The sequence below is a fragment of the Apiospora kogelbergensis genome, assembly GCF_038363985.1.
Source record: "Apiospora kogelbergensis strain CBS 113332 chromosome Unknown utg000007l_segment0_segment0, whole genome shotgun sequence".
NCBI classification, from domain to species: Eukaryota; Fungi; Ascomycota; class Sordariomycetes; order Amphisphaeriales; family Apiosporaceae; genus Apiospora; species Apiospora kogelbergensis.
In genome coordinates, this window is record NW_027117424.1 from 3,564,897 (window position 1) to 3,582,393 (window position 17,497).

The 17,497-nt window shown below is 53.6% G+C and overlaps 4 protein-coding genes across 4 annotated transcripts; 3 read left to right on the forward strand and 1 right to left on the reverse strand.

Moving 5' to 3' along the window:
* Nucleotides 1–9,041: 9,041 nt before the first annotated feature.
* Nucleotides 9,042–11,161, reverse strand: PG998_011548 (uncharacterized protein; the record flags this gene model as incomplete). Its single annotated transcript, XM_066878364.1, is given in 5 exon segments — nucleotides 9,042–9,754; nucleotides 9,821–10,107; nucleotides 10,217–10,611; nucleotides 10,675–11,065; nucleotides 11,085–11,161. 5 exon segments carry the CDS (start codon nucleotides 11,159–11,161, stop codon nucleotides 9,042–9,044), a joined length of 1,863 nt encoding a protein of 620 aa, XP_066727418.1.
* Nucleotides 11,162–11,947: 786 nt separating this feature from the next.
* PG998_011549 (uncharacterized protein) lies at nucleotides 11,948–12,949 on the forward strand (the record flags this gene model as incomplete). The annotated part of the gene is made up of 3 exons (XM_066878365.1): nucleotides 11,948–12,117; nucleotides 12,195–12,427; nucleotides 12,561–12,949. The coding sequence occupies 3 exons, from the start codon at nucleotides 11,948–11,950 to the stop codon at nucleotides 12,947–12,949; spliced, it is 792 nt and encodes a 263-aa protein (XP_066727419.1).
* A 260-nt stretch (nucleotides 12,950–13,209) lies between these two features.
* On the forward strand, nucleotides 13,210–13,479 carry PG998_011550 (uncharacterized protein; the record flags this gene model as incomplete). The annotated part of the gene is made up of 1 exon (XM_066878366.1): nucleotides 13,210–13,479. The coding sequence occupies one exon, from the start codon at nucleotides 13,210–13,212 to the stop codon at nucleotides 13,477–13,479; it is 270 nt and encodes an 89-aa protein (XP_066727420.1).
* A 1,885-nt stretch (nucleotides 13,480–15,364) lies between these two features.
* PG998_011551 (uncharacterized protein) lies at nucleotides 15,365–17,307 on the forward strand (the record flags this gene model as incomplete). The annotated part of the gene is made up of 4 exons (XM_066878367.1): nucleotides 15,365–15,923; nucleotides 16,008–16,267; nucleotides 16,347–16,477; nucleotides 16,551–17,307. The coding sequence occupies 4 exons, from the start codon at nucleotides 15,365–15,367 to the stop codon at nucleotides 17,305–17,307; spliced, it is 1,707 nt and encodes a 568-aa protein (XP_066727421.1).
* Nucleotides 17,308–17,497: the final 190 nt, after the last annotated feature.

Genomic DNA, 17,497 nt, shown 5'->3' on the forward strand with positions numbered 1-17,497 from the left:
TAGCGTAGCGCTAGGCTGAGCCCCTACTGGTCATGCTGCGTTGCCTTTCCGTCGTACAATGTCACCGACTGACAAGAACAGCCAAAAGACCCTGAAGCTCAGCTTCCATCGCACAGGAAATATAAACAGATCTGCAACTGGAGTCGAAAAAACACATGCTCGTCTGCTCGTAATGGCCGCGGGCCTGCGCAGCACCAACCAGTTCGCCGCCCGTATTATGTTGTGCGTACTGTCGGGGCATTGGAGGATCCTCCGTCCGTGGCAGCAGCGGGGCGGGGGAATAAAGGATGGGATGGGATTGCAGGAAGCGATCGCAAGGTAATTCACTGATCCGTATTGTCAGGCCGCGACTAGTAGGGAGTAGCAATTGATGCAATCGATCCAACCGTCGGATTTGATTCTCGACTACTCCAACCGAGGGGAAGGACCCCTGTTCTACCGACAAAGCATACATACAAGACAGCTCGCTTGCCAACGTTCTGGCCATGCAATACAATGTATTGCGAACAGTGACCCATGTGCATACATAACTCGATGAACAGCCAGCCAGACAAGCAGAAAAAAACACAGATATCGTTACACACACCCATTTGGGAGCGGCTCGTAGACGAAGGGGTGGTGTGTAGATCGCCATCGCCGGTTCGTCAAAGCTGGCCAACGTCATGCCATCGGCGGGCGGAAGGCAACGCATGGAAGCGCATGTTTGAAACGGGCAGCGGACTTGAAGGGCGGCCCAGGTTACACAGGACCAAGCCAGTGACAGCAAGCTCGTGAGATTCAGGCGTTGTGGTCGTCAGACGAAGAGCGTGCGGCTTTCGCCAGGGGCCCAGGCTGTTGCGTTGATCTGGCCTGGTCGGGGACTACCATCAGCAACTGCCTGCCTCCTCCGCCTCCCCTAGCCAGGCTTGTGGAACCAGACATTTGCATACATACATACAGGCATGTAGATACAGCAGATACCGACACACAGACACATATCGTCAACCACCTCGCTCCACTTGCACCAACACTTGAAAATACCCTGGCCTAATACCCTTGTGCGCTGATGCTGACCGCAGACGACACATGCTGTGCTGGGTTAGGGTATGTACTCACTGGGTTTGGCTCTTACCGAGGATCGTTTTAGCTCACCTTGGCCAATTGCTGACCCGACCCACGTCGATGCCGTATATCATCTTGGCCACCGTATATTCATTCCGCTGCTTGAATCACCATTTCGATATTCTTCAGACCAGATCGATGGATTGAACGTCGTCCCGCGTGGGCCCGATGGGCTGGTTGCGATCGACATGGCAGTCAGTGCGGCAAATTCAGATAGAAAAAGCAACTCTAAAAAAGAAACAAAGTTGCGGGAAATCGAATGCACAGACTTGGGACTACCCAGCCCGGTTTCATGGGGGAGGAGCAGCTAGGAGGAGCACTTCCGCAATACCTGTGCTAGTGACGGCGGCTGCTAGGGGGTCTTGCGGTACTTCGATGGCTACACGACGATACATGCATGTACATCAGGTCAGGCCCAGGCAGGTCAGGTCCAGTCCATGGGAGAAGCGACTTGCCTCCGAAGAGTGCAGGTGATGAGACATGGACAGACAGGCAAACGTACATGGCAAATTTGCTATCAATCAATTCCGCGTATAGGCCCGTAACACAGCACAAAACAGGCCCACCCGTGCAAACATTTGCCCAGTCAAGCAACCAGCAGCCGCGCTTTCTCGCCAGTCGCACAAGCGTCGGCAACCCGCCTGCAGACAACTAACTGACTGCCCAGCTTAGCATGCCGCTTTGCGACACGGGAATGCCGCAAACTACAAGTGCAGCCTGGAGCAAGCGCAACCGAGCTCGAGGGGATTCTCGAGCCTATCTCCGCCATACACATGGTCACCAAAGATTAGAATCCACGACCCCCCAGCCCCGGAGCAGACTCCGTAGTCCCTATGTCTGGGTTTCGGTTTCGGGTCGACCAGCCCGACCAGACCGCTGGTTACCAGGACTGGACTGGAGTTTTCACGTACTCTGTAATCTCTGGGAGACTGGTTGCAGTCCCGAACATGACGGATCATGACGTTGTCGGATTTAAGTGGCACCGCCTACGTCTCGATCACCAACAAGTAAGACCTAGCGAAAGCCAGACTAGCAACTAGTGAAGCCCCATTCGATCGCTACCAAAGCCCAACCCTTGATTCGTGAGAGCGCTTTGAACTCGTGATCCAGCCTGGGGCTTGGGATTCCGTCCGTGGATGGATTCTGTGCTGACAAACGGCCAATATGGCTCGGCCTTCCGAGACATTTCTTTTGCCTTGGAGATGCTGGCCGCGTGCGCTGACGCCAAGAGATATGTGACCCTCAACAACGCGGCGGGTGGACAGACCAGACATTAACATCAACATCGCAACTAGCCAGCCAAGGCCAACATCAAGGAAACCCGTGGAAAGGGCTGGCTTGGACAGCTCCGACGAACGACTGTCGTAAGTTTTCCCCAAATGTGTCGAATGTCGGACCGCGACAACAGCCCGAGCGCTCGGGCCAATGTCCTCACTTTATGTCAATTCGCGTCATCAATTTTCATACTGCACTGCATAAGTCCGATGCCAACAAGACCGACAACGGGAGTCCAACTTGCGATGGGTAGGCCTATTTTATTTTTATATTTACCTGATGTATGTATAGTTGGGACAACTTCGAATCATCCCGCGGGGGCAAGCTTCGCTGCCTGGGCTTTGTTTCGAACCCCAGCAGCTTCGACTCCCCCTTGCAACTACCCCGCCCACCACCAAAGCAGCCTCCCCTAAACCCGCCAGCCAACGCTTGCGGACTTAGGTGTACATTCTCGTCACCTTACAACCAAGTCACCAAGATTTCTACCTAAACGAACTTGCATACCACAAGTATGCACTGTCATTGTCTACGTACTATGGTGTACTCACGCCTGCCGTCGACACCGTGGCTATATTGTGTGGGCCTAATGCCTCGATTGGCCACTTACACCGCGACACCTTGCTATCACCAGCATCGCATATCATCACTTACGCAGGGGTAGAAAACAAGTGCCCTCCATCGGTAGGAACCCGGCCGATATGAGCAGGGGGTCTAGAATTCTATCCATTCTCATGGCCACTTCAGAGCTTGTGGTTTGATACCACCTGGGCAAGCTATCTGGCGGAGCCGTTGATGATATCGCTGAGGCCATCACAGAAAATGGCCCAGTGTGCGCCCGCAACAACGGTGCCAGCTTACGTGCTACCAGCCGTGCCGCAGAGGACATTGCGGCGACGGCTCCGCTCTTCCCCCATCCAACCCCGGCTAAACGGTATCACGGCGGCGGTTTGGGCTGACAGTCAGATCTTCGCCGTTGGCTGTCCCCTTGGCGTGATCCATAACTATGACTAACGCTTTTATAATGGCCAAGTCGGCATTTTGCATCAGAGATGGCGTCGGCATCCAATCCGACCTGTCCAGAAGGTGCCATGCTTTGGAAACCCCCTTTCACACGCGATAGACTCTACAGCCTGCATTTGCAGCAACCTAAGACCGACAGCACATGGCGCATATCACCAGCAATTATGACCAACTGGCCAATCAGGCGCTGTCAAGGAGCCCCGGGTTTGTCAAGAAGGCCTGCGCCAAATCGAAAGATCCTTCGCTAAGATTGGCCGTTGCAAGGAGCCCCTCCCTTCCCTGTCCAATAAAAAGAATGAATCCCTGTGAAAGACTGGCAGGGCATTTGGGAGGTTCAGTTTTATTGACGATATCTCCATTGGGCGGGAGTTTCTCTCCTGTTTCAAACCCCGCCTGTGTTATCGAAGGTTTATTGTTGCCCTCAATCATAAGCTGCGCCAACGCTGCTTGTCGCGGCCGTGCATATTCGTCACCGCAGCCTGCATAAGCCATTTCGCGGCCAGGCTGCTGTGCGAGCTGTCACGTATCACGTTGATTGTGCGATTGGCCGGCAGCTGTGCCAGACAGCAGCAGCAAGCAAGACCTCCTCTCCGCCCCCCTCAGGCTGGCAATCAGGAGAGGAGTGGAGGTGTGCGGCCAGCTAGCCAGCTCGTCGCCGCCGGCAATATTGACAGTTTACTCTCTGCCTGTCTTGCCGTTTGATCCAAGGTTGAACCCCGAAGTCGTGCAATGGTCGTCGTACTCCTTGTGGGTGACGGTGGTATCCCGGCGAGATTGGACAGTGATAACCCACGAGCGAGAGCCGGATGGCATGTGCAAAAAAACAGCCCCCAACACAGATTACCTTGCTTCCAACCCCCTCCTCATATCCCAAAATCGACCCGGAACACGAAGATCATTTGACAACGGCCGGGCCGACACGACGGATAACGACAGCAATACGCACGATCCGTGTTACGCAAGGCCGGGTCCCAACATAGAAGACCCTGTATCATGAGGCAACAGTCACTTTCGGTGATGCAAGTCACTCCCGCTGACCAGATTGTAGCACCTCCCCGAACTAGACGTGAGGGAAATTCTCGCACATTTCGATCCCCTTGCGCTTGAGTTGAGCCCTCGGCCAGCATACGCCGTATGACGAAGCCCTGCGCTCCGAAGACGACAACAATAAATTTTCGACCTGTCATGTTCACCAAACATGGCGGGCGCCCCTAAAGAATGGCGGGCAAAACAAGACTTCTTAGTGGAAATGGCCTCGACGCCGCCTTCTGGCCGCCTCACCACCTCTTTTGCAGAAACGCCATGGGGATTGCTGATTCGCCCGCTAATGACAGCCTGCAGCAGCAAACAATGCCAAGTACGCAACATCAATGCCCGCGACCAGCAAAGGCTCCAAGGCTCATGCGACAAGACCAACAGTGGCTATTAGCCGCTACTTTCTGGAGGCATCTTCCATGTGCACATCCAGGAGGTGCCCCAATAGGACCCTCCCGCTTCAGAAAGGGCGGCTTCTTAGCCTATTGGCCGCGAAGATCAGGGTTGCACTCGCTTCCGGCCCGCGGCTTAGAAAGTCGTGGGCCTCGGCAGCATCCAGACCGTTTTCCATGTCGGCCGTGGGAAGGGGGTAGTAATCCAAATGCGAACCCCATTTGTGGGCAAAAGCCGAACGGCACGCACCCAAGTAACGTGGAATGGATGCGATGCGCGCGCGGAGTATCATTTGGGGGGTTGTTATCATGCCCCTCCCTGCCGGCCGGGGAGAGCCTGCCCCATCCCCCGAGTGTACAATGGGCGCCCAGGGGTGGGACACAGCGACAAAGATGCAGTCGATGATCAGCGGCCTGCATCGGTCGGGTCTTGGAACCATTCCTTCGTTGCCTGCCGCCTTCAATAGCACATCATGCTTATTTTCAGTAGTTCTTTTTAGCCTTTCTTACACTTTGCCCCTTGCCATACCCGCTCTCTGACACGTTGTTTTGTGCAGATCAGTCTAGAATTATCAACTGTTCGCTGTTTGCGTCTGCGGTCCCTATGCCCGGTGCGTTGGACTGAGACAGCTGAAACACAGGACACTGGCGCACCCATCTGATCGTACTTATCCTATGTATGTAAACAAGCTAACGCCAGAAGGGAAAAGAGCCAGAACATAGATGCACGGGCAGGCCGCAATCAGGTATCTGTGGGATATCCATTCTGACAGCCGCGCTTTGCCGCAAGCAAACATGTGTTTCCCTTTTTACCCTTGCATTCTTGCTTTTGTTTTTCTCGTCCTGCTGTGATACCACCCACCCCCTTTTGTGTCACCCCAGATCCAGATTGGGGTTTCCTGGTTCCCGCCTCTCATATCCATCGCTCTTCTCTTGGCGCTTCGGTCGGAATGAGACAAGGAGGGAGCAGTGATGAGGCTTGAGGTTTGCCCATCTATTCAACGACCTTGGTACGGCCGGTGCCACCGATGACATGACAGACTACTCACCTGCATACGCAGAAACCCCGTGTGATGTAATACTTGACGTATTCGAACAGCTGAAGGCTGAGATCTGTCAGTTTCATGTCACCGTTGGGTTGTTACACGGCTCTGGTGGCATTGCAGGAGGTCATTAAGCGGGCGCCTCGCCGTTGCTTCTTGTTCCTGTGGCCTGGAGAGCGATGGACGAACGAACGGGTTATTTCCAGCTAGTTGGTCGCTGTACGACGAGCAGCAGCAGGCCTGGACTCACCGAAGCACAGATGGGTGCTGACTGCAGTAGACTACGCTCTTTCTTTGTGTCGCATCAACATCATTGCCTCGTAGCAACCTGGCTCCTCGCGCGTATGCTATCTCTTCTCGTATTGAAACGCTTCCGTGGCTTTCTCAACTTCCCTTCCTGTCTGTTCATCCAATCTGATATAAAGCGAAGCGGAAAGGGGACATGTCACTTTTCGTGTTCGCGGGGCATGTATGGACGGAGTCTCCGAGGACACAAAAGCTAACTACCTCCTCTCCTTTCGCCGCCGTAAGCATGTGATTCCGCCTGAAGCTTTTCACTCGATTCCCATTCCTGTCATGGTCAGAGGCGGTGAACTTTCCTGCATCAATCCTTTCTCGTCTCGTTTCGCCAACCCCTCAACTCAGGTATTGTTAGGATATAGTGGTCTTCACCTTCATCGTAGGATAAGCCTCACCGGAAAAGGGTGAGACGCTGCTTCCAGTGTAAGCCTGACGACAGGGCGCTGCCTCTATCTCTTGCTCTTTTACATGTTGCGAGTATGGGCACAGGGTACAGGGGAGTTCGGGGCAGACGAATAAGTACATTGGCAAGTGGGCAGATACGACATTGAACATGTTTCGGCCATATAGCGGCCGAGGCTCTCTGAAGTCGTTTGCCCCTCGACCGGTGAGGAAAGTAGGGGATGATTAGATGGTGGGCGTCATGGCCGAGAGACCCTACCTGCGTGAGCGAGGGGGTGTCAGGCCGGGGAAATAGAGCCATGGTGTCTCGGCGCTTCTCTTGAAGCAGCGTGGTTCCATAGTATTAGCGGCTAGATCCGTTCGCCAATGACCCTTGTGAAGCAAAAGGCCGTGGTCTCTCGGCGAAATTCAATGAAGGACGTTACGATGGCAATGCGACCGATGACTCCCTGAGTCAACCTCGTATTAAATCAATACGAACGGGCTCATTAACTTGTGTGTGTGCGTGTGTTCATGTCCATGGCTCTTGTTTGATGCAGATCATCGATAGTGGATATGCAATCTTGCATGATCTTCAACGGCCGAAGAGATCGCATACGAAGGTATTTCGATGTGCCTGCTAGTAGTGCCAGACATGATAGCGAGGACCTGATAGGGCCTCTATCAAAGTCTGGTATACGTGCTCAAGTCGCCAGCATATGCTGAGATTAATAAATCGAGGCTAGGTCAAGGTGTAGTGGTGATCATTCCTGGTTGCGATTGAGCTCTGGTCCCCCTTAGTCGGTTCTATACCAGTAAAAAACAGAACATGATTAAACACCCATCAACAATAGCACCAATATGTGAATCGATTTGGACCAGATCGGGAGCAGGAATACACGGTATTCGAATTACGTGTTGTCAGGTTCCATCCGTGTTCTAAGTGCGAAGTGCCGGAGAGTGCAACCCCCAGCTTCTCAATTAGGGGGTAACATGCCTTTTATGCACTATCCTAGAAGCTCAAACGTCTCAACATTCAGACGCAAACATGATTCTTTAACTGCCAAATGTCAATGCTCAATAGAAAGGTTGGAAATGGTATTCCTACATGCCGCTCGCCTGGCGATCCGAGTCAGCAGAACCACTGACTCTGGTAACAGTGACGCCATTGACAAGAACGAAAGCTCGAGGTAGGTATCAACTGACTGTCCCATCAGTTTCTCATGTCACTCGATTGCGGCGACGTGCCATCGCAGTGGCTTCATTGACATATTCTTCGTCCTAATGTATACAAACCAGATCTCGTCACCCAGGTCCGACAGGCAGGCCCAATCGTAGGTTATAGGGAAAGGTACAGCACCTAAGTAGTGGCCCAGACGTACAAGCAGCAAGCTCCTAGCAAGGCCCGGTTCAAACGTGTTTCTGGTTGTAGGTATATACGGTCCACTTGTTCGGGTCATCGTGAGTCGGCTACTCGATCGGGTACGTCTGGGTCGTCGATGTCGACGCCGTAGTGTACGGCTGGTCTATCTGCTTTGTACGCGACCGAGGTCTTTTCAGACATGGGCCATAGCGAGACGCAGTGCAATCAACTTGGGATGTGCGTTGGAAAGCAGGTATCGGATAAGCCCAGAATGCAAGGCTTTCGCATCGGAGTAAGACTCCAAGCCTAGAAGAGCGGCGTTAGTTTGTCTGCTACCCTTTGAACTAAACACCCGAGCAGGTTCGGAGACGAGGTTATTCAAGCTGAGGCGAACTCACACATTGAGAGAACAAGCTGTGATAAAGCAGACACAGTCAAGACGCGTCGCCCATGGCCGTGGTGACGATGAGCTTCAAAAGGCATGCCGCAGCTGGTTCCGCACACCATTCGGCACATCGGACCGCCGTCACCTTTGGGCGGAGGAAGGACATACCCATTTCTAGTTGTCGTGTGAAGACTCAGTGATGCTTTATCAGACTGGCTTCATACAATACAGCGCGAGGTTTTGTCGTCGCATGGTACGGCACGGCGGTGTACAGCAACTCCGTGGGCAAAAGAAGACGGGCAGCACCGCCAGGGGGCCGTCACGGTCGGCACCAGGGCGGGAGACACGGTGGACAACATTTCGGATTCGGTCGCACCGTAGTTAACAACACCCATACGCAAATGGAAGTATACGAGATCTACTGGAGAAATGGGCATGAAGAAGACTCGAGAACCCCGCCAACGAGGGAGCTGAGAACAGCTCGCGAATTATGTGCGGCACAGCAGTGAAACCCGCACGGGGCAAGCCCAGAGATTGGTATCATCATGAGATCGAACTAAACAACACCACCTCATCATGTGCTTGTAAGCCAGATCCCCCAAATGAAATGAGAGACTGATGAGGTATTATCCAGTTAAACGCAATTGAGCAGAATGGACCCTATTCTCATTCCCTTATTCCGGCATCGTGCCCCTTTTCCAGTGTTGATAAATCCCCACCCTCTTTGACCAATCAATGTAGCCCACTTACTTCTCGGGCGGCGCATTCGTCTCCTTGCCCTTGTACTTCTTCGACTCGTCCATCTGGGCCCAAGGCGCGAAGGCGTTCTTGCTCTTGCGCAGCGTGGGCTCGAGCTCGGGGAAGTGGCGGACCAGGACGTCCTTCATGGTGGTGTGCTGGACCCAGCGGAAGCCTTCGGGGGTGTAGGTGGCGGCGTCCCACTGGCCCGCGATGAAGCGGTCGCTCTTGAGGCGGCGCGACGCCATCAGGATGAAAACGCGGAACGCCGTCTCGCTGAACCCGAACCCGGGGATCACGGGCTCGCTATGCGACCCCACCAGCGCGTCCACCTTCGTGATGTCGTCCCCGTAAGCCGCCGACAACTCCTGTGCCAGCGTCGGGTTCTGCCGCCCGACCAGCTCGTCGAAGGTCTTGGGCACGCTTAGTCGTAGCATGCGCCGGAACTCGCAGTACCGCGGCACCCCGCGCTCGCGGTCGCGCAGCAGGTCGACCGTGCCCATGTCGCGGTGCACGCCGTCCGGGTCTGTGAAGTCCCGCAGGAAGTCCGGGTAATTGTTGTTGGTGATGGCGCCCGGGTAGTTGATGCCGAAGGTGTAGAAGAGGTCGCTGAACGAGAGCCCGGCGTCGAGCGGTTTGGTGGCGCCCTTGAAGGCAAGGTCGCCAATCGGGGTGGTGGTCTGGTGCTTGCCCTGCTTCGCTTCGAAGAAGGCGATATCGTCTAGCAGTAGCGAGTTAGTGTAAGCCTCAAGCCAGATAGAGAGTTGGGAAATAGGTAGTCACTAACCGGGAATGAGAGAATGCATGCGGTACACGGACACGAACTCTTCGGTTAGACTGTAAGGGACACCATCGTGGTCGACCCCGGAGCCGGGGATGCCGGAGATGATCTCGCTCGTCTTGGACACGCGACCGACCAGCTTAGTGAGGTTCTCGCCGACGATGCCCCACCAGTTGACGTTCATGCTGATCTCTAACACGGGGTGAGCCAAGATGGCCGGCGTCCATTCCACCGTGTGAATCTTGGCCATCAGGGCGCAATTGATGAGCCTGGCCTTGTCAAAGATCTGGTCTCTACATCATGGAAATGGCTTTCAATTAGCAAAGATGTCGCGAAATCGGCATGGAAGAGCTTAAGATCACCAAACGATGGAGGGAGTACAAAGAAGTTATGAAAACTTACCCGGTCCAGTTGGGATACGCCTGGCGCAGCGTGTCGCACAGCGCATTGTGCTCAAGCGCGAACAGCGTGTGCAGCATCTCCATACCAACCCACCAGTTGTTCTTGAAGCCTGTGAGCGGGTTGCCGTCCTGGTCGCGGGGTATAAAGGCCCCTGTGCCGTCCGCGTTCAATGTGAGCTTCCCGTCCGGCTGCTTGGTCCGCAGCGACGCTGTGATTTCCTCACTAGAGCCGTAGATCTGCGAGCCGTCCCACCAGGACGTGTTCACGTTCTTGTACCCGGGGCATTTGAGATCGGAGGGATTGAGCGTCGCGTCCGGCTTGGTCTTAGGGAGCTTCATCGTCTTGTCCGACCACTTGTCGCCGTCGGGCAACGGGATATGGAAGTTCTCTTCTTCCTATGCAGGAGGTCAGTTTAAGAATGTCCGCCCGGCTTGAGGGGAATCTAATGCGATGCTTACATTTTCGTGGTTGAACCAATCGTGGGTCTGGAATTGAATCCAGGCAGCGGCCAGCAGATTGAGGGTCGTCGCTGGCTTGAAGCTCTTGCGCGTCATGAACTTCTCGCTGATGACCCGTGGATTTGGTGTCCAGAGTTCCTCCTCGGTCGGCTTCTGGCAGTCCTCCCGGGGAAAGTTGCGCCCAAAGCGCATGCCGGCGCAGCCCATCAGGGGCAGCTCGAGCGAGTTGTACTTACCATCCGAGTTGCGTGCGTTCCGGAAGCGCTCGTCCTCGAGGGCGTCGCCGAAGCTCCCCTGAGCCGCCGGGTCGGCATAGCCATCGTGGAGGTTATAATTGCGCAGCGAGATCCGCAAGAAGGCAAGGTTGAAGGCCCCGAGGTAGCCGGGGGAGCTTGTACCACGGCACGAACCTATTGAGGAAGTTGAACGACGCGATTCCTGCCCGCTCGATCAGCGAGGGCTGGAGCTTTCTCTTCTGCTCGCTCATGATTGCGGCTCGAGTTGATTGCTGCTCAGCGCCGTGGTTTCGTTTACCAGGAGTTAAATGACCACGACAACCGCATGCACAAGTCAAGTCCTTTCAGCGTGTGTCAGGCTACCATATAAAGAAGCGCAACGGCCTCGATCACAAGCCAAAACGCTGTGCTCGTAAAGTCTGACGGCCAAGATATTTAGCTTGCTGCGATGATGCAGTCTGGTGCGTCGGAAGCTGACCGCATGGCTGCGAAGTGGTGCGACTTATACCCTGCTTTGACCCAGTGAGACTTCAGGCAGACTGGTGGTCTCACAAGTGAGAAAGGGCGGCAGGCGGGCGGGAAACATTCGATAGGGCGGATTCGCATCGCCCAGGTTCAACGGGCAATTCCCTAGCGGTCAGCTTTGACCGGCATTTCTGGGAAATTCTACCCAAAGGAGGGACAATTGTCGGGGCGGTTCATGTAGGTCTCGCACACGATACCGACCGTCCTGCAGCAAACGAGCCTTGTCTCACGTAGTACTGGCCCAGGGTGACTCTGCCGTAAGCTTACGGCGCTCGTGGTTCGACCAGTCAACCCGTGTTTCAGCCAGCCACAGCGTGAGCCGTGTCCCGAACAGGATATGATGAGGGAAGCATAATGCCCGTACCCTCGGCTGACATGCATGTGGCTAACACAAGGGAGGTGAGGGTCATGCCCGTCAACTTTTATTTATTATGTGCGAACATAGCTCTTGTTTGACTGCCCAATATGTGAGCCGCGATTGATCTCGAAAATCCCATACGCACGCAGCAAACATGTTAGTCACTTTCACAAGCCTCATCAAGTCAATCTTCAACTTCGACACCAAAGAGCGTGATGAAGAAAGACGGAGGATCGCGAAGGAAGACCACTCCTACCACAGGCTTGACATAGCCCTTCGTGCACCATGTCCAGCATTGAATGCCCTGTGCAACCAGGGGTACCTGTAAGTAGCTAAACCAGACTGACAATATATCCCGTAACTAAGCGTTCATTGGTATCTAATAAACTCTCCTGGGATAGCCCTCGCGATGGCAAGAACATCACCCTGCCTATGCTCGAGGCAGCGCTGATGGAGGCCGTACACGTAACGGGTACCCTCGCGCACGCATTGTCGGGCACAATGAAGCCGGTGTTGCGCGAAGATGGCACCTTTGACCTCAGCGACAGTCGTATGCACAACGTTCTAGAGCACGACACTTCCCTGACCCGGCTGGACTTTCGCCAAGGCGACAACTTCAGAATGCAGCCCAAGAGTAAGCCCTTTTTGCCTAATGACACCACGCGACCTCCAAATCCCTTTCGATCCGTGACCAAACACTCCCAGTTCCACAACGAACCCCTTTCCTCGACGCAGCCAGACAGTGCTAACTGATCTCATTTTCATAGTGCTTGACGCGATGCTCGACGACGCCGAGGGTGGCCCGCTGACCCTCAAGACGCTGGCCAAGACGTATAACCGGCGCAACAAGGAACACAAGGCGTCGGGTGGCGTGGCGCTGGGCCCCATCATGGCCGTCAAGGACCTGCTCGTCAAGGCCGGGTACATCAACACCGAGGGGACGGGCCACCCGAGCCTGGCCCAGGCCCGACGCTTCTGGACCGACGAGCGCTTCGAGGACTATCTCCTCAACAATCACACCCCCGGACGCTTCGCGGGCTCATATGGAAAGGAGCCACCATATGGTGGCATGCGCATTTCTGGTGAAATGGTGTTTGATCTTGGTTCATTGGACCGGGGGTTCCAACAGTCCATTTGGTGTATTTCCCCTACCTAGTTATTTGGAAAACACGACCCTGCTAGGCTTTGTCTGTGGAACTTAATCTAGAATGGAAAGTTAATTTGACAAATCTATACCCTATGCTAATGATTGATCATACACGCATTCGAGCCGAGTTAGTTGAAAGATAATCAACACAACCGTGCCCATCCCCCAAAGCTACCTAAAGCCTCCCCTCTCTACTTAAATTAACGATGTTGAGAAAAGTGACAATAAGTAAGTCAAACACTCGCCGAGCTCTCTTAGAGTCATTGAAAATGCTGGTTCGTACTCCGCGCGCGGCATTACCCCGGCCTAGTCTACGCCTACACGGCCATGGCGTACGGCAAAGCAGAGGCCAGATCTGGCTGGGCCACTTTATCGCGTGGACCAAGCAGCTGGACCAGGTCGTCGATACGGGCGACGTCAAGCCCTTACCAACAGACCTATGTTTCTGGACGACCGAGACGGCAAAGCTACCGGTCTCGCGCCAGGGGATTGGGCGGGCGAACGATCACGGACTCGGCGACAGGGGCGTCACGGTGTGATGGTAAACAATACGATGGAGATATTCACGTCTTGGAGACTCATAACGTGCAGCTGGCGGCGGCAAGCTTGTATCCAGACTCGATGCAGATATTAGCGAGCTCACCGCTTGTTGAGGATGAGAACACTGAAGCTAGATAAATTTCGAAGATTCTAAGTTTATATGGATCTATATGACTGCTTTCTTGCAAGCCACTGGTATATCCTCACTCGAGAATGGTCTCGTATTTTCTAGAAAAAGACGCACTGTCTTATGCCTATCCAATGTTCTATAACCTGCGAATCCTTTAGAACCTGAATACTCTGTTCGTCGAGGGCTATATATACCATGACCGTGTGCATACCTGTCTCAAATACCAAATCAAAAGACAATAACAAACACCTACAACGATACAACTATTATGTGTCCTTAGATTTCCATCAACACACCCCATATACACAAGAGCATAAAAGCTTACATCCGGCGTCCCCTGGCAAAGCATTCAGGATATACCAAAAGAAACAACCACTGGCGTAACGATACACCTAAAGTACCATGGACCCCATACCTGTTATGATTCTGGTCATATCAATACTGGTTTATGCGTATCAACTGTGCAGGTTCATTTACAGTCACGATTATCAAACGCGTCTCAACACCTGGCTGCAGAATCTATGGCGACATCCGGCCACCCGGCAAACAACTGCCACACCTCAAGCACCTATCTTTCCCCAAGCCCCTATCTTTTCCCAAACCCCTATTCTGCCCCTAGCACCTACCCTGCCTCAAGCACCAGTCACGTCCAGTATACGCCTCGACCCTTGCAGAAACGCACCTGTTATAAGGTTATACTATACAGTGTGCTTTGTCAACGGCAGCAATGAAGAACGGAAATTTGTGAAACGCGTTGTCGAGGATCACTACCACGCAATCAATATGTCGGTCAGGTTCAAGTTTCTAGACGATTTGCAGTGGAATGGGCCCTGCGCTATTCGAATTCGTTTCACGGACCACGGCTATTCTTGCAGCCATTTAGGTCTATTGAATCTATCAGGCCAAGACCCTAATAATCTCATTACAATGTGGCTAAGCCTTGGAGGCCTGAATGAACATCGGATGCAGCGTGTCGTCCTCCATGAGTTTGGACACGCTCTTGGCCTTGATCATCAACATCAGCACCCTGACTCTGGGATCGAGTGGAGAGAATCTGCACTTAGAAAAAGTTATCAGGACATGAGCAAGGAGGCTATTCGATTCAATTTCATAGATAAGATCGACAGGCTCGCGCTTATACCGTATGATCGAGATTCGATCATGCACTACTCCGTTGCCCTACGTGTAGCACCCAACCTTACCACGCCAATCGAGATGAAGGCAGTCTTGTCTGAAGGCGACAAGAAGCTTCTTATATCGATGTATCCTCCCCAGCCGTTTTTGTCCCGCACCAGGAGCCTGGTACCAGGGGCGGTGGTTGAGTTGCATCAATTGCACGAACGTACTTATATTGACCTGTGGGCCCAGTTGACGAGAACTGGCAATCGGTAGGCTCTGTAGTCTGGAGCACTCCCTGGGAACCAAAAGGATTGGCGAATGTGACTTAGTTTCGTTAGCTCGCTGGATCTTGTACACAAATGATAAGATGATCTCGTATATATCGGTGACCAGTGACGTGTAATGAATAGCCCGAGCCCGAAAGGGCAACTTCCAAATTAGGCAACCGTCTTGATAAGGCAAGGCGCTGTGGGTGCTACTGGACCGCTACCGTGGCGCGTGATAGTCCGCCAAGGATGCGACCCTGTCCTGTCCGTGTCCACACGCCTCATTCGAGATCAAAGACTTATCACCTCTTGCGTTCCATTAGCTGCCAATTTCTGCAACTTGCCGCTTTCCGGATCGACTTGGAAAATATGCCGAAAGGGCAACTGCACTGGCAACCGGGGTTTTCGCTCACTCGAAAGCCCGCCAAGAAGGCAATCGCGCGAAGGAAAGCAGTACCTGCAAAGGGGGCCAATCCGCGACAGTACGAGTTCATCTGCGAGTACCCCGTAGGATCGGACACTCAAGGGCCAGTCAATCCCACGGGCAGCGGCATTTTTACCACCATCCCTCCTCAAGAAGACGTGCCTATTGCTCCTGCGACATACCGTCGGGCGGGCTCCTACAAGAGCCAAACAAGTCCTGAGGTCGACTCCGCTAGTCTGTCCCCCAACTGCCCGTCGCCTAGGAACCCAAAGAATGATACTTCGGTGCTCGAGGACAGCGAGCGTACGCCCCTCGAAAGGATTGATGGATGGCCTCCTGACTGCGCGGAAGACACAATCCAGGAAAGGGCCGTGCTGCCGTGGTTAGGGTCTACGATTCCTGACTTGACCAATACTAGGGGCCATAACTACATGTACCTACCAACACCATCCGCCATACTATATAATAATATAGGCCATCGTTTTCAGCCCGTCCTCGACCGCTGTATGATACCCCACTTCTCCGAACACCCGTCTCTTTCTTTTTCAGATCTAATTTGAACATCCATCCACTAACTGAGATTCGCAGATAACGAAGAGTTCTGCAAGATCCCGCTGACGCTGGACTTGCAGGCCAATCCATTTCAGTACCACAAGGGCGTCCAACCTGAGCCTCCCTTCCTCACACATGCTGCTATGGCGTTGGCTGGCCATCACGTGGAAAGCTCCTCGACTGAGCATCACCGGGGTGCGGCACTCCAATTACTTCGAGAGGGCCTCATTACTTCAAGAAATTTGACAAATACCTATTACATGCTCGATACAATCATCATACTATTCTCATTAGATGTAAGGGCACTAGAGTTCTATTTGATGGAACCGATCCCAACCCCTGTCCCTGTTTATAGCTTACAGTCTGGTGCATTAGGAAACGCAATCTGCGCTCGGGAATTGGCGTGTCCATCTCCAGGGTGCTTTGACACTTCTTGAGGCATGTGGCGGCCCAAGGCTGTGGACCGAATCACCTAGAGCAGTTGTCCAGGTGGGCTTGATGACCTGGTACGTTGGGCTTTCATTCGAGTTGATGTATGAGTTCATCCCAGGAGGCTTAAACTGACATTGCGTCTCGCAGGTGGGATGCAATTATAAGTTTAGTAGCCCGGGAGGAATGCGTGTTTCCTTACTCTTACTTCGAAGCAGCAGTGGCGGCAAACTCCGACGAGCGAGGATGGGATTACTTTCGCCTGTGTGGATGTCCGTTGCCACTCGTAGGGATAGTCATGCGCCTGGCTAGACTGAGTCCGGAGAAGAGAAAATCATCATCGTCCGTGCAATATGACGACCTCAACGATGACGATGACGATGTCATTATAGAGATCGAGAATTCGCTGGAGTCCTGGCAACATGTCTCGCCACCGATGGCGGATCAGGACGAAGCATCCATGCATCAGGACATGGACAGCATGCACTGCGCCGAAGCCTGGCGCCACGGCCTGCTCCTCTACGTGCAAAGGGTGTTCCGGTGGGAGCCTGGACGCCGCGTCCCCATGAGCACGGTGCGGCGTGCGCGGGTCATAGCCGACCACGTCTTCGCGTGCCGCGAGGACAGCAACATGGTGGCCAAGCAGGCGCTCTTACCCTTGTTTTTCGCCGGCTGCGAGCTACGCGACGAGTCGACGCGCGGGAGGATCCTTCGGCTCTGCTCGCTCTGGGACAACGCGACTCGGTACCACATGTTCGACAGCACTGTGCCACTGCTGAAGGAGGTCTGGGCTACACAGGAACTAAAGGGGTTTGATAACGTCTGGTGGGGTCAGATCGTGGATCGGATGCATGTGGCAGAGGAGGTTCGCTGCCAGCCGTTACAAAGACGGCTCTGCTTTGGTTGATCAAAGGTCCGCTTGACGGGCATTGAATGAAGCAGACGAAACACCAGATAACGTACAAGTAAGAAATGTAAACCGGAGAAGATGAGAAGATAACCAGTGCTACTGTAACTATAAGCAAGCCTATGAACTTATGGTCTCCGTATGGTGCTTACATGAGTGCACCGAGAAGCCTAGAAGACAAGGGGTCCGG